Raw genomic sequence first — 23,627 nt, 5'->3', positions numbered from 1 at the left:
GCGTATCCAGCACAGTATTACCAAAATAGAAACAAAGCTGCCAACAAATTATGACATTTATTTCATAACAGTTATATCAATTTCCTTCACAATTTTCATTAATGTAATGCGAAAAAAATTATGATATATTATCTCCATTATAAAATAATGCCACAATGCCAAAAATCATAATGGCCCTAAATATTCATTTTCTTCATGCAAAACATGATTTCTTATTTCTTTTGATTTAGGGTGAAATATTACCATGTTTTCATGAGATTCACTCTGTTGTACTTTTGTCACAGAAATCAATCATAGTGCATCAGGCACCTTCCCATGTACATTAACCTGTTTGCTGTGGGTGTCAACATCCAGTGCCTGCACGAACATTTTTGAGCATTATCTGTATCAAATCAACCCATGTTATGCTCCCAGTGTTTGTGCCGCTTGTCTTACTGTGATTGTTTTCATTCGGTCATTCAATCAGCTGGCTTAGAGACCCATAAGAAATTGCTCACAGAGTGCCGCTCTAAACCTAACTGCCCACAGCTCATGGATTATACTGCCACTGTCTTTCATCTGTTCTGCTTTGAAAATAAATGACACTCTCAGCATTTTTCCTTTTATCTTGTATGCCACTCACCTCTCATGTCTTGAAGCCAATGCAATGCAATGTACTGATGATGACCCCTAATTCAAAAGAGTTCAGGTGATTATGAACAGAAAGCTGTCTGTGTTTGCAGGACTGATGGGCGGCGCTGGTCCTTGGCATCCCTCCCCTCATCTGGTTATGGAACTAACACGCCCAGCTCCACCGTCTCTGTAAGTACCACACATGAAAGTGCCCATTGTATAAAGGTGCATGGATTTGTTCCTGGCAGGCAGCAGATGCCAAATTATACGCAAATAAGCAGCTACCACCTTGTGATGCAGTTGGATATTGTTGCGGAGTAGGAAGCCTACTTTTTCTTCTTTTTCTTTTCTTTTTCTATTTATTTGTCTTTTTTCTTTTTATTTCTTTTTTTTCTCTTCTTTATCTTCATCAAATCTGTCACTTTTCTTAATATACTGTATACTAAGTTGTATAAAAATAATAATAATAATAATAATAATAATAATATTAACATGTACTACTATTCTTAATCTATAATAAGTTGTATATAGTAAACTAAAATAATACATTTTAATAATTATATGCATTTTATTAGAGCTGTCCATAGTTAAAATAATCACAATTAATTTCTTGCATTTTTTTTTCTTTTTACATTACAATGAATAATCTTACATTTTAATTTGCCTTCTAAGTATATATATGATTTATGCATTCAGTTCCTCTTAAGTTAGAAAACAAATTAATATGTAACCAAGATTTTTACCACCATCGCAATGGTGGCCTTCACATTAACATTGCTTTGCTCTTAGGTTATGCTTCATACTTGAGCTTCAAAGACTGGGAATGTGTTAATAAATTAAATGGTGTTCAACATATTTAAAAAATCTTAAAAGTTATGTCTATGGTCCAATTTCCCTGATCCAGCTAGAATTTTGTCCAACATTTTGGCTAATCATTTAAGTAAGGTTATGACATCTCTTATATACATATATAGATCAGGTGGGGTTTATTCGAGGCCGTAGCTCTTCTGATAACATCAGGCCTTTCATTAATATCATGTGGTCAGTAGCGAATGATCAGTCTCCGGTCGCTACCATCTCACTTGACGCCGAAAATGCGTTTGATATGGTAGAATGGGATTATCTTTTTAAGATTTTAGAAATGTATGGGTTCGGGAGTACATTTATTGGTTGGATTAAGTTACTTTATAGACACCCTGTAGCAGCGGTACAAACAAATGGATTAATTTCAGATTATTTTACTCTGAATAGGGGCACCCAGCAGGGTTGCCCTCTTTCCTCATTATTGTTCTGTCTTGCCCTGGAACCATTAGCAGCCGCGATAAGAAAGGAGGAGGATTTTCCAGGGGTGGTGGCGGGAGGTGTGGTGCATAAGCTTCTGCTTTACGCAGATGATATTTTATTATTCATCTCCGACCCTACTAGATCTATGCCTTGCCTCCACAGAATTATTAATTCCTTTTCCAAGTTCTCAGGATACAAAGTCAACTGGTCTAAATCCGAAGCGTAGGCTCTGACAGCGTACTGCCCAGTAACGGCCTTTCAGCCGGGCGCCTTTCAGTGGCCCAAACAGGGCATTAAGTATTTGGGTATTTTAATCCCAGCAAATTTGTCTGATTTAGTTAGAGTTAATTTTGACCCTTTAACTAAAAAGTTTTCGAGCGATGTGGACAGATGGGCTTCATTTACATTTATCGATGATTGGGAAGATTAATGTTATTAAAATGAATTGTATTCCAAAATTAAACTACCTGCTACAGTTACTCCCTATAGATGTCCCCCTCTCTTATTTTAAGCAATTTGATAGAATTGTGAAGTCCTTCATTTGGAATGGTAAACGTCCCAGACTAAATTGGTCGCTTCCACCTGAAAGAGCCCCTCCCTGGTTTTCTATTGAACAGGAAGTCCTTGCCCCTATTTCATCATTGCAAAGCATTTCTGTCAAACTAACCGAAGAAGTTAAGTCACACCCCGTTATCTCACATTTGCACATGATTTGGACAAGAGTGGCCAGAGTATTTAATTCAGACATTTATTTAAATGTTGCCTCAAGCATATGGCTGAACCCAAAATTATGTATCAATAAGTACCCTTTCTGTTGGTCAGAGTGGATTGTGAGAGGGGTTGTTGCACTCGGTGAATTGTATGAGAGTGGAGTGTTGAGATCTTTTGAGAATTTGGGTCATCATTTTGGGATTCCCAGATCTCAGTTTTATAGGTATTTACAGCTGCGCCACATGCTCTGTACTATTTTTGGGAGTCGCACACAAGGCAGATACTTAGGGAGAGGTGATTACTGCTTTTGGAAAAGGTCATGAGGCATCAGTGTATTACTCCCTGCTGGTTCGGAGTCTGGGGGATGGAGCTTTAGCTTCTATCAAGAGAATATGGGAAAAAGATTTGAATTAGGTATTGGAGGAAGAAGTGTGGACTAGGATTCTAAAAAATGTCAAGTCTGCATCTAGAGATGCAAGGGTTCGTTTGAAGAAGGGGTATCTAGAGGATTGGGTAATTTGGACTTGTTTATGGGAATGTGGGGCAAATATTTGGCATTTTTGGAGGGCTCTCGGGGAGGGACATTGGAGAGAGAGATGTAGAGGTTATGTGTGCGATTTATTATATTTTATTTTTGTTAATATTTGTTTTTGTGCATCTATAATTATGTGGGACCACTGGGATGTTCTTATGGGTGGGGGGGGTAATAATAGAGGGGGTTAAGTATTGATTCTGTTTGTATATATTCTTGCTTTTATGTGTTAATATAGGAATCAATAAAAAAAAGTTAATGTAAAAAAAAAAAAGAAAAAAGTTATGTCTATGGTGTTTGATTTGGCTGTTACAGGTACATTTCTATTATAATCTCATGAATCACATGGCATGGCAGAAATCCGCTCAACACCGCTTTCAACACTAGAGAGCTGCTGCTTGGGGGTGTGTTTGTAATATGTAAAGCGAGTGTGTATTTTCTATCATTCTTTTCAGTATATATGCCTGACATTATCTGCTTCTCATTTGCGTAACTCATTTTCTCAACTTTTTGACGCTCTCAACCACCCTCAACACTTTCTCTGCTCTGCTGTCAATCCCACAATCCACTTCGCGAACGTGCCACTCGACTCCCGTAGGAATGATTTGAAAACGCCCGCTCAGCTCCGCTTAAAATGCGCCAATGGACACGTACGGTTGATTTTGGTGATTATGAAATTGTATGCTGTATACAATGAATGATACATTTTTCAAGCTTCATTGCTGTATTTTGCTGTGAAGCTTGATTTTTGGTTAGGGTCTGTGTCCTTGCATTTATATGCACAACTGAACTAATACTTGGCTGAAACTGTCTGCCGTGGGTAACAGATGCTGCATGACTGTCTCCCAGTCTGACTAATGTACCTGTGAGCAGCGGCAGATTTGTTTGCTGGTAAATATGTGACTAAATCTGCGCCAGACTGCCCACTCACACGTTCACTCTCTGGTTGTTGTTGTTTTTCACACACAGTCGCCACAGCTGCCCATCCTCACAAGAAGTGACGCACAATATGATGCTGGCACACCAGCCAATCAGCTTTCAGTTTACAGAAAAGTACTTCAAGCAGTACAACATAATAACACGATGCATAAAGTTTCCAGCAAAGTAACTTTTTTTTGTCCATACTGAAAGTGAAAATGCTGTGTGATGCAACAAGATCAGTATTATATTAGATTTGATTATCATGAATAAAATGAGTGTGTCTACTTATGGTATATTCTTGGCTTTTAATACAGCATGATGTCCAAAATAACCTAAGAAGTCACCACAATATATGTTTAAAAAGAGCGTTAATTGTTTCATAGTTGTCAATTTTAGATTAATTTTTAAAACTGTGCCTCTTCATGGTTACACCTCACCTCACTTAAATAACTACTTATTTCACTGAGGTCTCCATTCCTCAGGTTTTTAGGATTATGACCATGAAGAACCCAGTAAACCAGTAAAAATCCAGCGCTGCGTTTATCCTCCTCACCTGCATGCTCGCATATTTATGATGTGTGACATAACACATCAGTCATCATCTTTTGTTTGTTGTTTTGTTTTCATTTCATTTGTCTTCTTTTCTTTTTCAATGTATTTTCGTTTCATTTCCAGTCGTCCTGTTCATCACAGGAGAAGCTCCATCAGCTGCCCTTCCAGCCCACAGCAGATGAGCTCCACTTCCTGTCCAAACATTTCTGTACCGAGAGCATCGCTGGTGACGACCGCAGGAGAGTCAAGCCCATGCGGCCACGCTCTCGCAGTCTCAGGTACGAGAAGAAAAAAAATTCAAGTGAAAAATTCAAATGGCTTTAAAAAATCTATGGATAAAATGGCTGGTAAAATAAATCTTGACCAGCCACTGTGGGTGGTGGGCAAAAAAGTTCATTTCCATTCTGTTTGTATTGGTTCTTTTAGCAACTTTTACAATTTTAGAAAAATGTAGCGGAATGCAAGTCTGCAAGGTTTTTTTTATTTATTTATTTTTATATAAATGTATGAACTTAAAAGTTAGGTAATAAAAATTTTGAGATAATGCATTTATAAAGATGCCTAAATGTATATATATAGAACCCTAACCCTATATGCTAACCATTGTATGTGACAAGGGAGTCTGTGATATAAATATTTTATGACATGCTAGTATGATCAAATACTGCAGTTCTGCCTTTCAACATTCTTAAATGTATATACAGTAAGCAGTAATGTATAATGTATATATAAATGGCAAAAAAAAAAAAAAAAAAAAAAAGAAGTATGTGAACCGTTTTGGAATTAGCTTGTTTTCTGCATTAATTGGTCATAAATTGTGATCTCATCTTCATCAAAGTCACAAATATAGACAAACACAATGTGTTTAAGCTAACAACACACAAACAGTTATAATCGTTCATGTCTTTATTGAACACATCCCATTACAAATTCACAGTGCTGTGGAAAAAGTAAGTGAACCCTTGGATTTAATAACTGGTCGATCCTCCTTTGGCAGCTATAATCTCAACCAAGCGTTTCCTGTAGCTGCAGATTAGACCTGCACAACATTCAGAAGGAATCTTGGACCATTCTTCCTTAAAGAACTGCTTCAGCTCAGCCATATTCTTAGGATGTCTGGTGTTAACGGCTCTCTAGAGGTCATTCCACAGCATCTCTATTGGATTAAAGTCTGGGCTCTGACTGGGCCACTCCAACAATTTTCTGTATTTTCTTTTTTGAAGCCATTCTGTAGTGGATTTACTTTGATGTTTGGGGTCATTGTCCTTTGTGATGTCCTGTCATGGACACCATGCCTGTTCAATGTTTTCTGTATAGTAGACTCATGAACAGAGATGTTAACAAGTTCCAATGATTCTTTCAAGTCTTAAGCTGTCAATCTAGGGTTCTTTTTTACCTCACTGAACATTCTGCGGTGTACCCTTTAAGTCATCTTGGCTGGACGGCTACTTCTAGGGAGAGTAGCCACAGTACTAAATCATCTTCATTTACAGACAGTTTGTCTAACTGTGGACAGATGAATATCTAAGCTCTTCGAGATAACTGTGTATCCCTTTCCATCTTTATGCAAAGCAACAATTCTTGATCATAGGTCTTCTGAGATCTCTTTTTTGCAAGGCATGGTTCATGTCAGCAGATACTTCTTGTGAATCGCAAACTCAAAATGTTTGGGTGCTTTTTATAAGTCAAAGTAGCTCTAACCCACACCTCCAATCTCGTTTCATTAATTGGATGCCAGGTTTGCCAACTCCAGTCTCTAATTAACTTTTGTTGATGTCATTAGCCTAGGGGTTTACATACTTTTTCCAACCTACACTGTGAAATTTTGAATGATGTATTCAATATTTACAAGAACAATTCAATCATTTGTGTGTTATTAGTTAAAACAGATTGTATTTGTTAATTATTATAAATTAGATAAAGATCAAACCAGATTTTAAGACAAATTTAAATAGAAATGCAGTTAATTCCAAAGGGTTCACAAATTTTTCTTGCCATTGTAAGAGTACGATGTAGAAGTATGTTTTTCGAATTGGTATGCAGCCTTTCTCTTTCTCAAAATATTAAGATTAAGGTTTTTGCAAAACTTGGCTGGCTTTATAATTACCAGCAATTTTCGCTACGGCACCGCAAACTCAAAATGATAGGATGAGGGCATATTTAAAAGGATGTTTTCTTTGCATTGACAGTCCTGGAAGATCTGCGTCATGCTGTGACCATGAGATTATCATGATGAATCATGTGTATAAAGAAAGATTTCCTAAGGTATGTGTAAACTGCTTTTACCAAGCACCTTCAGTGTCATGTGATTGTTACTTTGACGGCTTAGCCTTTGGCACCCACTTAGATATTTGGGAAATATTTAGATGTAGAGATATTGTGAGCTCTCCAAAACCCACATAGTTACTGTATTATTGTATTTTTTATTTTTCCATTGAACTGTTGTTCTTCGATACTTGGTAAGGAAGCACAAACTATATGGTTACTGCAGTTGTTTGTTAGAATTATTCTGTTGCTATGGAGACAACAATATGACAACTTACTGAAGTTGTTGAAAATTACAGCTATACTGATTTGAAATTGAAATGTGGTAACTTTAACTGAAAGTAGAGAGCTAGTTCAAAGAACATAAGAAAAGTTATGTGTTTGGGCAGCAATTATTACAAACACATAGAAACTGTACACTTTTTTCACGTTTTCTGTGCTGATTGTAGGGGACCCTGCAGGGAAGTTAAGCTAAAATCAGCTTCTGTTGGTAGCTGGATTTACATGTTTTCTGGCTGGTTGGTTATGGTCATTAGATGGTCCAGGCAGGTCTAGATGTTTGATCAGGCTGTTGGACCTGCTTTAAACCTTGTAGACCATCTAGATCAAGCTGGTTAGACCTTATAGACCACCTCGCACCAGCAACAAACCTACACCATGTTTCAGAAAACAGCTTGTATACTCGTAAGCTGGTATATCTTGTTTCTTACCAACAGGATTTTAATTGGTTGCTGAAACTATTACCAAATTAGCCAAAGTATTTAAAAAGTAATCACACAGGGAATGGGGTGTGTGCAAACTTCATGTATGCCAGGCATTAAAATTCTGCAGACTTCTGCAGAGCTTTCAGAGGAGTTTTTTGGGTGCACACTGTAACCCGGAGCCATTATGGCCCATTATGGACTTGGCTGGTAACTTGGCTGGTAATCACAAACACTGTAGAACTGACTCCATCTCTCCACACCTCAGGCCACAGCTCAGATGGAGGAGCGCATCAAGGAGATCATTCAGAGCAACTCCCCTGAGAACGTCCTGCCTCTGGCCGATGGTGTGCTCAGCTTTGCTCACCACCAGATCATTGAGCTGGCCAGAGACTGCCTGGAGAAGTCTCGCCTTGGCCTCATCACCTCCAGATACTTCTGTGAGCTCACAGATAAACTGGAAAGGCTCTTTCAGGAGGTAAATGATGCCTCCAGAGGATTTGCCTCCTTTGTTGTTCTTCTTTTCAGTATTTGAAATTCTTTCCCCTGTGTAATGAAACTGCCAGACTTAAAAGAAAAATAGTCTTGCCTTTTAACTTGTTTCTCATTATTGCTTTCATTGATGCATGCATAGATGGCCACTTGTGATGTGTTCTGTCATTGTAAATGCAGTCGACTGAGCGATCGGAGAGTGCGGAGGTGACCTTCATCAAGGAGCTGGTGAAGAAGATCCTCATTGTCATCGCCAGGCCCGCACGACTCCTGGAATGTCTGGTAGGATCTTTGCTCAGTTCCTCTACAACAAAATTCCCTGGGTCAATGAGCCTTGTGATTTCTCCTGTCCCTTCAGAATGCTCTTATGCTCAGATTTTTACCCCAACATCTGGAATTGGGGTACTTGAGTTCTGACTTGGATTTGAGTCCGATTCACAAGTCCAATTTTAATGGCATTTTTACTCGGACTCGAGCCTTTCGGACTTGGGATTTTTTCAGAGTCCAGCCGAGTCCATGGCATTTGTGATGCAATGAAAAACAAACAAACAAAAAAATTACATAACATAGGGTGACCACCCTCTTTTCCCCAGACATGTCCTCTTTTTCAGACTTGAAAAAAGCGCCTGGCCGTGATTTCAAAATTGCCTCTAAATGTCTGGGATTTGGCTTTGTCTTTATGTTGATGTGCTCTCTTCAGTTAGTACTATCATACATTCCATGTTTTTGATTCTGCGCATCAGTTTTCACGCAAATATGTTATGTTTGATTATTCTGGCTGAGAGCAGCAGCGTGCACTCTTTCAGAGTACTTTTTTAACTCTCTCTCGCCTGTGCACCCGTGCTGTATGTATGTGCGTGAAAGAGATTGGCATTCGCCAGATGTTCTCTGCTGCTCTCATCCAGAAATATCAATAATGTAAGCACACTTTAAAAAGCACATTCCCTAACTCTGCAAATTATTAAATAGAACACGTTTTATCAGACTCATGCTTACGCAAAGTCATTTCTAACTGAAAATGTTGACTATATTGAGACAAAATCAAATTTACTACTTATCAGGAACATTTAAACTAATATGACGGGTGAAATAGACCGTGATGGAAATTGTTCAACTCAGTCCATCACATATTTGTAGCGCAACCTCTGTGTGTTACCTGTAAAGCTGGCACTTGCGTTTCAATGGCAAAAAGTCAGAAAATACAATGAAGAGCACAAATGAGGGTAGAAGTCTCTATTCACCTATTATCCATAGTAAATATAATGTGAAAAGAACGAAGTATCAGCCCAAGGTGAGTTTGATCTTGACTTTAGGGAAGTAGGCTACACCCGAACACAGCAGGAGGACTGCAAAGTGTGAAGTGTAGTACTGTAGTATATAAATATTTTTTTTTAATGGTATCTGATCTTTTCTGTTTTTATTTTATGTTGTTGTATTTAATTATGGGCATTATTAAATGTTTTAATATTACCATTTATTCAATGTATTAAATGCATTAAAATAAATTAATTTTATTAAATGTATTTCACCCATAATTTTAGATAAAACTAAACTAAATTGAATGGACAAATTGAAAATGAAGTAAAAATAATAACTAAATAAAAATGTGAAATAATAACTCTGATTGTAATGACTAGCAGCATTCACTTTCTTTAGTCTATGTTTGAGTGGAGGGGAAAAGCAACAAATAATTGACTCGGACTCGGCCTGTTATGGACTCGGTCTTGAGTCCGACGCGGCCCCTTTTGCACTCGGACTCGACTTGGATTCGATCATTTAAAGACTCATACTTGACTCGGGCTCAACTAAGGTGGACTCGAACCCAACACTAACAACATCTAACTCAATGTATTCAATTTAATTATTGGTGCACATTACATTGCCGAACGATTATGTTACTGACTTGTAATATATTATTATCATGCTGAGAATTACCGCAGATTTATTAACAGATAATTTGTGCAACATCTTTGTAAAGTTTTTTGGGGGGCTAGTTTTTTTAATCAGCTAACGGTAGTAGCAATACAATATGCTGTTTTCCATATTCTGTTTATGTTTCATGAATCAACATGACAAAAACATATCATATAGTCATTTTTGTTGTATGTTTACTTATTACTTCATATAACATGCATTGTAACAGGCGTAATTTAGGGGTGCGACGGATGGGACACATCCACTCCAGTAGTAGGGATACTACTTTTTGCCTGTGCCTATTTTGTCTTCACCACTTGTCTAATGCAGAAGAACCATTTCAAGTTCTTGAGCAGGAGTTTCCATTTCGTTATGATGAGTACTCATTGCGGATGTTATTAGTTTTGTTGAACGACAGCGGGTGGTGATGTGATGTTCTCTCGTGCATCCAGCCGTTCACTCTACTCCCGCCGCAACTCGTGCTCCTTTCCAGTTGAATTGCAAAGCAAAACGCAAATAGATGTGTCCCTGCTGATATTATACATCCGCTGACGTACAGACGCACTCTTCATTTATTAAAATAAACAGTTTTTTTTAGGGCGGATTAGAACCTGGAACTCCTTGTACTGGATGCGAAAACTTTAACATGAGACCAAAATAAAATTTACTGATCCATGTATTTATTCACTGACTAACAAAATCCAAGTATTGACAGTGTTAGATGTACATACCGTATGTAGTTATCAAATTAATTATATGAAATACTTATTGGAGCTCTTACTGTTTATCAAAACAGTAAAAGATTATTTGACATTATCTGCACATTACCTAATTAATATGCATGAGTTTCGCTTCATGATGTCACCCCCCCCCCCCCAAAAAATTAGTTTTTTCCCCACCACTTTTTAAAACAAAGTTGTTTTCAAAATAAAATCAGCACACATCTGTAGGATTGTCACAGAACTTAATTTGCTAGCAGCTCTAGTTTAAAGGTTTAAAAGGCAATATAGCCATATTTCCACTGTCACGACAAATGAGGCTATGGTAGTGTGTCCAGGGTCAGTTCCGTTCCCACTGTTACTTCTGGAGCTTCATCGTGCCTCCTTGGGGCCAATGACCACCGATTACCCACAGTCAGGTCAGAGGGTCAGCACAAAGATACTCATTTCCCAATTTTTCATATCTAGCTACCAGCTTACCTCAACAGATCAGTGGAGAATCGTGAGTACTGGTCAATAGACGTCAGGTCGGCGGCATCTGCTGAAACAAAGACGTGATTAAGTATATTGTCGCCGAACTTGCCAAGTTGTGTAGCCAGCGCAACGGTACAGGTTTGGGAAAAATGTAAAAAAATGTGGGCGCAGTACAAATCTGTTTTCATTTCGAGGGCTAGCTAGTCTCCAGAGAATGATACCTCATCTTAAGCTTCCCTCTTGCTTGTGAAATGGGAGGGTTGTATGAAGTTAGCACAGGGCGATGTATTATGGGCAGGTTTTAGGGCAATGCTGCAGGGCTATAGGCCCGATGAGGGGAATTCAGATTGATTTTAGTCTCACAGCTAATGGCTATCGAAGCTATTGGCCCCGGCTGACCAGTTGATAGCCCTGGCTCGCACTGGCCTGATGGTGGAGAAGCGGCTAAATAGCTGCGAATTATCTGTATCGGCTCAGAAATTCCTTATCCTTGCATCACTAATTTAAATTACCATGACCACTACCAAATGCTTTTGATTACAGAAGAACTCTAATTTTTCAGAACAATCTGGCTAACATCTTGGGTTTAAAATGAATGCATTCTGTTTTGTAGGAGTTTGACCCTGAAGAGTTCTATCATCTCTTGGAAGCTGCAGAGGGTCATGCCAAAGAGGGCCAAGGCATCAAATCTGACATCCCACGATACATTATCAGCCAACTTGGTCTGACAAGGGATCCACTTGAGGGTAGGAAAACCTCAATACATGGATATAATAATTCTTGTCTGAGCCTCATGAGACACCCATTGGCCGTTCATGGACCATTTTATAAAAAAAAAAATTCAAGGTCCATGACAACATGGAACACAAAAAGATAATTTTGTATTAATATTCCGGTCCCTCTTTTCAACACAGTTGCAGAGGATAGTGCCTCACTTTAAAGCTTCAAAAAAGCACACAAAAGTATCATAAAAGTAGTCTATGTGACTCGTGCATCATATTCCAAATCTCATGAAGGCAAGGTTTTGGTGAGAAAAACCAGATTTTAAATGTATTTTTCAGTAAAAATATTGACATCTGTGAGACAAGCTCAAGCACAGTGATTAACACGAGACTTTGTGTTGTTTAGTGATAAATAAATGCAAGTTCTCGCATGTACACCAAATTTTGCGGTTCATGGCATCAAATCTTTGATTAAAAAAAATATATGTTTTTTGCCGCAGTAGTAGAAAGTAAACAAGACACCTTCAAGCACAACTGTATGCTCTATCATAGTTACAGCTGTTTAACTCATTCACTGTTATTTGGAAACTATCGATTTCAGATTTACACACCTCTAAACTTCACATAAAAAAACGTGAAATGGGATTGGTCACTCAAGGAGGTTCTCTTATCGTCGACACGTTCGACACCTCACTATGGGACACGCCTCTTATGTGGTCATCCATAAAGCTTTATGCAGTCACGCCTAATAGGCTGCTGGCCAGTGCACCAGGGAAGCCCAGTCTCTTCCCTATATAATCAGTAACACTGGCCCAAAATGGCATCCTACATCTCTTTACTTGTGGCATCTAAGCTACGAGCCCTTTTCAGTGCACTTAGTGTTAAAAACTGTTGGCTAGATTTAACTGTCAGAAAGACCACTTGTTGTAGGATGTCAAGCCAAGTAAAACAAGAGTTGTACTGAAGAAAAAAACTCTTTACCAAGCAATATACATTTAAATAAGATCTCAACTTACCAGTTGAATATGGCTTCTCCCAAGAAGTCTGGTAAAACCAAACCGCCGTTTCGCACTTGTCCTGGAGCGTGTGGAATTTCTATGTCGGCCAGAGATCCACATGTTATGTGTCCAGCGTGTCTGGGCCTAGAGCACACCTAGGCAGCATTACGGACACTGGTCACCTGCACACAGTGCAGAAAACTCTCACCTGGAGTACTGTGCAGGAGAGCAATGTTCATGCAGGATGTGTGTCACGATCTCTTACAAGGAGGTGACATGATGGCATCCACCGAAGTGATGGAAACCTCACCTCCGATGCCGAGTTGGGCTGACCAGCTTACTCCATCGGATGAGCTTGGGGAGTCGGTCGGCTTCGAAATGAAGATTGAACCGTTCCCCAAAGTTTCCATCACCGCTTTGAGAGGGCTGTTAAACGAGGACGATGGTGATCTGCAGCTCAGACGGGGCAGGCTACCAACACGATCCCACTGCTCTTGGCCTACATCGCAGAGTTATAGCAGGATATGTAAGGAAAAGACATTGCAAAGCTCTCGACAGACTCTGCCAGGCTCAGTCCACAGGAAGAACTCTGGTTTGGCAGTGGTGGGCCAGAGAAGTCTATGGCTGAATTTGTCCATGATGGTTGAAAAAGATAAAAGAAAAGGACATTTCAGCCAGTGGGCACTAAGGGCCTGTTCAGGCCGGCTATGGCAGCGATGCAACAGTGGTTCAAAATGAGGGGAAAAAAGGCTTTCAGAACATTTGTGCCCTGCAGCACATGCCGATGCAGCAACAGGTAATGCGTCATCCCGCCTTTACCCAGGCGGGCCAACGAGAGGACAAACTTCTTGGCAGGGACCGAGAAGGGCTAAAGCGTCCTCATGATCAGGGTAAACAACCTTCTTCCTGGCAGCAAAAGTCTTTTGCTCAGGCAGCAGCGGGCCCTCCCCCTTCTCCCCCCTGTGACAGGGGGTAGAAGAAAGAAGCATAAAGTTTAGTATGTTCCGATGTTTACCTCAGTTTGCCTCTGCAATTCCCCTGGAGAGCAATGCTGAGATACTGAATTATACATCAGTCTTTGCACATATCCCAGGTTTGGTCAGAAAAAGTCACAAAATACTGTCACACACTCATTTCCCCTGTGTTGATAAGTCAAATAAAACAGAGTATTTGCGCAACTGGGCAAAGTGTACAGACTCCCAGTGGGTTTTAAACACAGTACAAAAGGGGTACAGACTGCAATTTGCAAGAAAACACCTGCATTTCTCAGGAATAAATCAGTCAAATGTTCAAAGGGAAAATGGCAAATTTTTAAGAGAAGAAATAAATTCTCTTCTTCTCAAAAGGGCAATTCAAGTAGTACAGACAGAGGAAACACAATGTTTTTTTCAGCCAGTACTTTCTCATTCCCAAGAAGGGGGGAAGTATCCACCCTATTTTCAAACAAATACCTGAGGAAATAGAGATTCAGAATGCTGACTCACAAATCCCTGCTTCATTTTGTACAGAGGGAAGATTGGTACACTTCAATCGATCTAAAGGATGCATATTTTCACATCCAGATCCATCTCCAACACAGACAGTTGCTGAGGTTTGCATTCGAAGACTTGCAAACTTAAGAGTTCTAAGTTCTTCCATTTGGCCTTTCTCTAGCGCCCCACATCTTTACAAAATGTGTGGAAGCAGCCCTAATACAGTTAAGACTACAAGGCATGAGAATTCTAGCCTATCTCGATGATTGGTTAATTTGTGCCAGGTCGAGAGAAATGGCAGAAGTGTATACGATGACCGTATTGGCTCATTTGAATGCTCAGGGTTTCGTGGTGAACCAGAAGAAGAGCTTGTTAACCCTGGCATAATTGATTGTGTTCCTGGGGTTGAATCTAAACTCTGTAACATATCGGGCATCCTTGTCCGAACAGAGAAGAGTAAGTCTGTTGAACTGTGTGGATCAGTTTCATCTGGGAAAAATAGTCTCTTTTCACCTGTGTCTGAGACTGTTAGGTCTTATGGCATCTGTTATAGCAGTAGTGCCATTGGGACTGTTGTTCATGAGGGATTTTCAGAGATGGGTGACTTCTCTGAAATTGAATTCCTCCAGTCTATGCATGAGGGTGCGTGTACTCGAGGCATCTACATGCCCTGGCGAGAAAATTATTGTTATGGAGCAATAAACACCTGCTATATCTCAGAGCTACACAAGTTCCAGGCCTGTTGAATATCGAGGTGGAGCTGTTGTCAACAGAAAACCCTCACCCAGGAGAATGGAGGTTCCATCCAGACGTGGTTCAGCAGATATGGCCAAATGGCCGTTGATCTTTTTGCTTCAATGAAAAATGCACATTATCTGCTGTTCTTCTTACTGAAGGAACAGGATGCTCCAGTAGGGGTAGATGAACTGGCACGTCCCTGGCCAGAGACTCTGTTGTTTGCTTTTCAACCAGTCAGTCTGATCCTCCCCACTTTGTCTATAATCAGATCACAGAGGGGGATGGTGCTTTTAATTGCTCCATTATAGCCAAGGAGGCCATGGACAGCAGAAATAATTCAGCTGCTATATTCGGACCCATGGCGCCTTCCTCAGCACAGAGACCTCCTCTCTCTAGTGGGAGGGATGAACTTCCATCCATATCCACAGAGGTGGAATCTCTGTGTTTGTCCCATGAGAGGTCTAACCTGAATGCTCTTGGCCTGCCCCAGAACGTGATTTTAACTATTCAGAGTGTTGGAGCGGGCTCCACTAGGTCTCTGTATGAGATGAAGTGGAGGTGATTTGAGGTATGGTGTCAGGAAAAACAAATAGTGCCATTTCTTTCCTCAGTACCAGACATTCTCACTTTTCTTCAAGAGATGCTAGATAAGGGGAAGGCATTCTCTACTATCAAGGTCTACCTGGAAGCTATTTCATCTTGGCATGTAGGGTTTAATGACAAGACAGTAGGTACACATCCAATAATATGCAGATTTATGAAAGGTGTGTGCTGTCTTCTGCAGTTCGTTAAACCTATGTTACCAACATGGGATTTATCTTTGGTTTTAGAAGAATTTGGGGAAGCTCCATTTGAACCATTGGAGGAAGCAGATATAAAGATTGTCTCATATAAGACAGTTTAATTGCTTGCTCTGACCACTATGAAGTGAGTTGCATGCATTTTCAGTTAACCCTGCATGTATCTGATTCACACAAAATTTTTCCAAGGTCACTTTATGCCCAAACATGGCATTTTGTGCCCATGATGATTAAACCTGGCTATTTATGTACAGAAATCAAGCATTCTACCCTCCTCTTTTTGGTTCTTCAAATGAAGAAAAACTGCATGACTTATGTCCAGTGATGGCATCGCAAATATATTTGAATAAGATGCAGAGCTTTAGATGATCTGAAAATCTCTTTGTGTGCTTCACAAACCCAGTGAGGGGTAAGGCACTATCAAAACAACGACTCTCTCACTGCATAGTGCAAGCCATTAGGTTGGCTTATTCAGTGAAGGGACAGTTGTTATCAGGAAGCATGAGAGACCATTCTACAAGGGGAATGGCTGCTTCTTGGGCTTTATTCAAGGGAATCTGCATAGAGGATGTTCGTGTGGCAGTTGATTGGGCTTCCGCGCACACATTCGTGAGGTTCTATAAGTTGGATATCACAAGATCCACGTTAACAGGCAGTGCTGGAGGCACAGTCTTTTAAAAAAAAAAAAAAAAAAAGAGGGATGGATAGACCCTAATTAGTCCAGGTGCCCTGATGGTAGGCCTGTTCTGATGACTAAATAAATGGCCGTTATCTATATCCCATAGTGAGATGTCGAACAAGTTGATCGAAAGAAAACTTTGGGTTATGGTTGTAACCTCGGTTCTGTGAGGGGAGATGAGTGAGACATCTCACCAGAGGGCCCATTATGCATCCGCTCAGAAAAGCTTTAACCAGGGGCGATTCTAGGATTTCAATCTCAGGGGGGCTCAGCCCCCAGTGACACTATTAGATGTGCATATTTAATGTATTCCATTCATTAGCAGATAGTTTTTTTTTGTTTTGTGTTTTTTACTGTGTTTACATCATTCAAGATATCTGGCATTTTCTATAATAAACACACAATTAAACAGTTAATTGTTTATTAATCTACAATTAAATGACATTGAAACTGTTTAAAGAACCATTCAAATACTCATTTTTTTTATTATAATTTTACATTTATTAACAAATCTAAAACCCAAAAAAATTATTATAGAAAATCAATAATTTCACACCTACTGTAGATTTAAACTTATACCAAACACCACAAAAACTATTATTACAATAAATATCACATTCAGCTTGGTCGTTCTTTAGTGGAGTGAATTAACTCCTGATGATGTTTCTCTGTATGTCATTCGAGTCTTTTGAATTTGTTCAAAAGAGAAAATCATTCTGAAAAGAGATATTAATTTCAATATAATAACCCTGGAAAAAATAAAGGTATTAAAAATATACTATATATATATATATATATATATATATATATATATATATATACACCGATCAGCCACAGCATTAAAACCACCTATCTAATATTGTGTAGGTCCCCCTCTTGCCGCAAAAACAGCGCCAACCCGCATGCTATACTTCTCATCACAATTGTACAGAGTGGTTATCTGAGGTACCGTAGACTTTGTCAGTTCGAACCAGTCTGACCATTCTCTGTTGACCTCTCATCAACAAGGCATTTCCATCCACAGAACTGCCGCTCACCGGATGTTTTTTGTTTTTGCACCATTCTGAGTAAACTCTAGAGACTGTTGTGTGTGAAAATCCCAGGAGATCAGCAGTTACAGAAATACTCAAACCAGCCCATCTGACACCAACAATCATCCATGTGATTATCTAATCAGCCAATCGTGTGGCAGAAGTGCAGTGCATAAAATCACGCAGATGCGGGTCAGGAGCTTCAGTTAATGTTGACATCAACCATCAGAATTGGGAAAAAAATTGATCTCAGTGATTTGGACCGTGGCATGATTGTTGGTTTGTATTTCTGTAACTGCTGATCTCCTGGGATTTTCACAAACAACAGTCTCTAGAATTTCCACTCTGTGCAGTTGTGGTGAGAAGAACAGTTGCGGGTTGGCGATGTTTTGGCGGCACGAGGGGGACCTACACAATATTAGGCAGGTGGTTTTAATGTTGTGGCTGATCGGTGTATGTATATGCAAAAGATTTGTTCAGATTTGTTCACTTATTCGTTCAGATAACTATTTTTGTAAATCACACTTTTACGACAGTAGGTGGCAACAAATGAACGTCTTTTATGTGTTTTGAGTCATTTAAACCACTGATTAAGCACAGAAATGTTCACGACTGAAACAAGTCTAATTATACTTTATTAAAATCACTGTCTACTAAGAGACTTTAACAGTGTTTTAATATCATAAGCATTTTCCCTGCAAATGACAACAAAGCATATCATTATGTGAACTGCTGTGCATGACCATCAAGGAATATACAAGAAAGACAACATAGCCTAAAAGTAATTACAGGTTGTATATGTCCTGATGTCATTTTAATGTCATTAGTCACTTAATTAATTCAGCCCCTTCCTCTCCTTGTTAAATGAGATTTTCGAACTAAACGAGCAACATGACTCCTCTCTGTCAATTGTCATAGTGCTGCATCCGAAAACAGGAAAATGCTGACTTCAGAGGCTGTATACGGAGACAGGGTGAAAATAAGGTGCTTTTCAAATTGTTCGGAGACCAGTTTTCTTAAGAGTTCCATTCATGCAAAACAGCTGCCAGTTAAGCCATTAACTGATAAGGAAGCAAGGCAGCAAGTCAGCTGCCTACATTTTTGGATGCAGCCAATAAGACACTGATTCTCACTCATTCATGAATTGAATGAGTAAAGGGGCGTATTCGTTCAGTGGGTAAAACCAGTGATATGCTTCTTCACAGCCCACGCTCAAATGCAATTGGATCGTACTTTAGTCAGTCTTTACAGATTAGAAAAGCCGCCAAAACGCCTCATGCTTCAATCAAGTGCAGCATTGCGGCTGCAGCTGTTTAAAAAAACTTACGTGCTGATTGCAGTCACAGATATTTAGGTGGGCTGAGATGGATTTTAGGGGGGCTGAATCCCTCCTAAAAAGGGTCTAGTAACGCCGATGGCTGTAACGTATGCCATTTTGGGCCAGTGCTACTGATTATATAGGGAAGGGGCAGGGCTTCCATAGTGCACTGGCTAGCATCCTGTTAGGCATGATTACATAGGGCTTTATGGATAACCACAAAAGAGACGTGTCCCATAGTGAGATGTCTCACTCATCTCCCTCAGAGATTACAAGAGTAACCCAAAGTTTTCACATTTACTGTTGCTGTATTAATTCATTTAATATGTTCAAGGTCAGGAGTCTAGGTGCAGAGCCTTTGATTTTAAGCCTTTGTGGTTTTTATTTCCTGTAATGTTAGTTGAAATCCTCGTACAGACCAGACATCCTTTAAAAAACTGCTGATTTTGTACTCAAGATTATCATTATTGGTAATGAGAACTGAAAACGCCTGCAGACCTTGAAGCTTCTGTCTTGCCTTCTCTGCCAAAGCAGTGTTGGTTACAAAGCCATTGAAGGCTTCCTAATCCTCCGAGAACATCCAAATCTTTTTGTGTGGTGATTGGAATGGAGATAGGGCAGCTGTTCTGAGGGCTTTCTGATGGGCTTAGCTATCTTCAGAGACAGCCGAACGGCCCTTTGGTTCATTACCTCCTGCTGTTCATCAGTTACTTCTGAAGTCTCCTGAGAACCAGCTCACTGGGACTTGTTTGGAGTGTCAGTTTTTGCAAGTAAATGTTTCATGATGTGTGTAGATATTGCCTCTGATTTCCACACCATTTAATTCATTTAGAAACCACAGGAGTCAGCTCTACCAAATCGTTTGGAAAAAGTGACTTGATCTTTTTTTTCAGTTTTTCAGTTAGTAAAGAAAACGAAGAAAAACAGTGCTTTATATATAAAAATGTAAAAAAAAAAAAAGCAAATTATATATATATATATATATATATATATATATATATATAATTATTATTATTTTTTTTTTTAATGAATGAATAGTTCACCCAAAAAAATGAAAATACTGTCATTATTTACTCAAACTAATGTTGTCAAACGCTTATGACTTTATTTCTTCTGTGGAATACATTAGGTGAATTTTTAAAAAGTTTTCACAGGGTGTATTTGCCATATAATGGAAGTGAATAGTGACTGTCAAGCTCGAAAAAATATACATAAAAACATGAAACCACAGTAAAAGTAATCGATACGACTCAGACACTATATTCCAAGTGTTCTGAAGTCATACGATCACTCTGTGCGATGAACAGAACAAAATCCAAGCCTTATTCACTCTCCAATCAAATCATTAATAAACTTTAAAGACCCAAATTCAAAGATGATATGTCTCTTTGGTTCTTGCATCATGATGTCTTGATGTTTGGTCACGAGATGCAAGATGAGAACCAATAAGGTTTTATATTATCACTGTAGTCGCCATATTTGATTTACATAGATTATTGGAGTTTATTTCATTCTGATCATCACACAAAGTGGTTATATCACGTCTGAACACTTGCAATGTGTTGTATGATTACTTTTACTGTTGTTTTTTTTTTTTTTTTTTTTTTTTTACTTTTTGGAGATTGACAGACTGAAATCAATATTCACTTCCATTTTATGGCAAACAAACCTGTGAAGACTTTTAAAACATCACACTCTAACGAAAGAAAGAATGTCACAGATTTTGAGGGTTATAAAGATGAGTATTGAGTATGAGTATACGAATTTGCATTTTTGTTTCTTATTTTGTTTCATTTTCCTTTAAGTTTACTCAAAAGATGATGTTTTTTCGTCCAGCTTCTAACAAATCTCTCTCTTTCTCGCTCTCTCTCTCTCTCTCTCTCTTTATTTATTTTTTTGCAGAAATTGCACAGTTAACTAGCTATGACAGCGGGATTGCAGAAACACCCGAGACGGATGACTCTGTTAGTGTAAGTAGTTTGAACAAACCAAATTACTCCGAAAGCAATAAAACATAAAAAAAAAAAAATGAGTGCTTAGTCTTCCAGAATTCAAAGAGGGAGAAAGTGTACAACATGTTTAACTGTGTGGACTTGTTAATTTCATCATTCATTCTTACATAACACTTGATCTCATCTAGTTGCACAGCCTGAGCGCAGCACTACGGTCCCGACGCAAACCCTGTGAACTCGACTTTGAGATGATCAAACTGATCAGTAATGGGGCTTATGGGTAAGTTGACCTAACAGCTGTATATAGATTACCTTGTTTTAAATTATTATACATATGGCTGTTGATTACATTTAGAATATGTTTTCTCTCAGTGCTGTGTATTTAGTGAGACACAAAGAGACCAAACAGCGCTTTGCCATGAAGAAGATCAACAAGCAGAACCTGATGCTGAGGAACCAGATCCAGCAGGCGTTTGTGGAGAGAGATATCCTGACGTTTGCCGAGAACCCGTTTGTGGTCAGCATGTACTGCTCCTTTGAGACTCGACGACATCTCTGCATGGTGATGGAGTATGTGGAGGGTAAGCTGTAGCACAGGCATTGTTTACACCTGTAGATGCATTTGAGATGCATGGGAATATCAGATGTAAACAGGGCCACACCTTTTTTCCCAAATCGAAAAAAGGCATGTTGTTTATGCACTAATTTGTTGTTCTCCATTCCGACAGGAGGTGATTGTGCTACTCTTCTGAAAAACATGGGACCTCTCCCGGTTGACATGGCTAGAATGTATTTTGCTGAGACTGTGTTAGCGCTGGAATATCTCCACAACTATGGAATCGTCCATCGAGATCTCAAACCAGACAAGTGAGCTTTGATCTTCGTCTGATTAGTTAGTGAAACAGAGCATCATATAATATAAAAATGAAACATACAATAATCCCTGATGGAAAATCCAGCTAAAACCAGAATATAATGTCAGCTGGTCAGCTAGTTTCTAGCTGGACATTTGTGGTCATTAGTTGGTCCAGACTGGTCTAGATGGTTGATCAGATGGTGGGCCTTGTTTAAACCTGGCAGACTGTCTTGATCAAGCTAATTAGAGCTGGTAGACCACCTTGAACTCATCTTCCAGCAACAAGCCTTACCACCCTAAGCTGGTATGACCTGTTTTTTCCAGCAGCGGTGACATCAGATAATACTATTATATAACTGATTGTGTTTAGAACTTTAAGACCTCAATGAAAATTTAATGTCTAGTCGTTCTGGTGATTGTTTGCACTTTGTCATTACATTGTTACAGTTTGTTGGTCACTTCAATGGGACACATCAAGCTGACAGACTTCGGCCTGTCGAAGGTGGGACTAATGAATATGACCACTAACCTCTATGAGGGGCACATTGAGAAGGATGCCAGAGAGTTCTCTGATAAACAGGTATACGTTTCTCTTTGAAAGTCCAGATAACTTGAAATTTAATTTAAAGATTGCATAGTCTTTGAATACATCTTCAACTGCACCTCAAAATCTTGGCATGTAATTGTGATTTTGTATGTTCGTAATTGATTATAATTTAATTACATGTCTGCTATTTTTACATCTGGTATTAAAGGAATAGTTTACCCAAAAATGGAAATTCTCACATCATTTACTCACCCTCATACCATCCCAGATGTGTATAACTTTCTTTTTTTTATGCTGAACACAAATAAAGATTTTAAAAGAATATCTCAGCTCTGTTAGTCAGTATATTGCAAGTGAATGGTGACCAGAACTTTGAAGCTCCAAAAAGCACATAAAGGCAACATAAAAGTAATGCACAAGACTCCAGTGGTTTAATCCATGACTTCAAAGCGATCCAAAGACCAAAATATAACTCCTTTTTTATTATAAAGCTTTATTACACTTCCTAGCGCCATCTAGTGCTCTGATAATGCGTCAAGCACTAGAAAGTGTAATCAAGCTTGAAATCATGATCATGCCTAGAGACTAGAGGTAGACCGATATATCGGTTTTACCGATTAATCGGTGCAGAGAGTTTTTTGGAACTATAATTATATATTTATCTGAAAAAAATGATGGGGATAGTTGCCGATAATTAAAAAAAATAAATAAATACTCATAGTAAGGCAAGACTAAGATTTTTTTTTTTTTTTTTTTTTTACATTCTATAAATCTATTTTAAAACTATCGGCCAATTAATCGGTTATTGGCCTTTTCTACCACTTTAGTTATCGCTATCGGAAAAATCCACTATCGGTCAACCTCTATTAGAGACTGCAGTGGCAGTTTTTTATAGTGGAAAAGGAGTTACATTTTGGTCTGTTCTCACCCAAAATCGATTAGATTGCTTCAGAAGATTACACCACTGGAGTCTTATGGATTACATTTATGCAGTGTTTTTTGGAGCTTCAAAGTGTTGGTCATCATTCACTTGCATTATATGGACCTACAGAGCTGAGATGTACTTCTAAAAATCTTTGTTTGTTTTCTGCAGAAGAAAAAAAGTCATAGACATCTGGGATGGCATGAGTGTGAGTAAATGATGAGAGAATTTTCATTTTTGGGTGAACTATCCCTTTAAAACAGTCTTGTGTGATCAGATCTCAAGTGGAGAGCGCTACATATACAGGTCCACATTGTGTTGTGATCTGATCACTCAAAACACTTTCAGAGTGTGGCCATATCACATTTCTAGTATAACTGCTAATGTGTCCTGATGTGTCCCATACAACTTTAAA

The 23,627-nt window shown here is 38.9% G+C and overlaps 1 protein-coding gene across 1 annotated transcript in view; it reads left to right on the top strand.

The window, feature by feature from the left end:
- Positions 1–23,627, top strand: part of LOC127419013 (microtubule-associated serine/threonine-protein kinase 4-like) — a 202,320-nt gene that overhangs the window by 139,343 nt on the left and 39,350 nt on the right. Inside the window, exons 7-17 of the mRNA XM_051660033.1 lie at positions 723–801; positions 4,736–4,890; positions 6,802–6,877; positions 7,847–8,056; positions 8,251–8,352; positions 11,791–11,923; positions 20,838–20,905; positions 21,076–21,167; positions 21,260–21,468; positions 21,616–21,754; positions 22,191–22,323. Of these exons, the coding sequence (XP_051515993.1) occupies positions 723–801; positions 4,736–4,890; positions 6,802–6,877; positions 7,847–8,056; positions 8,251–8,352; positions 11,791–11,923; positions 20,838–20,905; positions 21,076–21,167; positions 21,260–21,468; positions 21,616–21,754; positions 22,191–22,323 (1,396 nt within the window). The remainder of the gene's footprint in view (positions 1–722; positions 802–4,735; positions 4,891–6,801; positions 6,878–7,846; positions 8,057–8,250; positions 8,353–11,790; positions 11,924–20,837; positions 20,906–21,075; positions 21,168–21,259; positions 21,469–21,615; positions 21,755–22,190; positions 22,324–23,627) is intronic.

Source organism: Myxocyprinus asiaticus, chromosome 3 (genome assembly GCF_019703515.2).
Source record: "Myxocyprinus asiaticus isolate MX2 ecotype Aquarium Trade chromosome 3, UBuf_Myxa_2, whole genome shotgun sequence".
Taxonomy (NCBI): Eukaryota; Metazoa; Chordata; class Actinopteri; order Cypriniformes; family Catostomidae; genus Myxocyprinus; species Myxocyprinus asiaticus.
The sequence above is the reverse complement of the archived record's forward strand: the minus strand, read 5'-3'. Positions and strand labels throughout refer to the sequence as shown.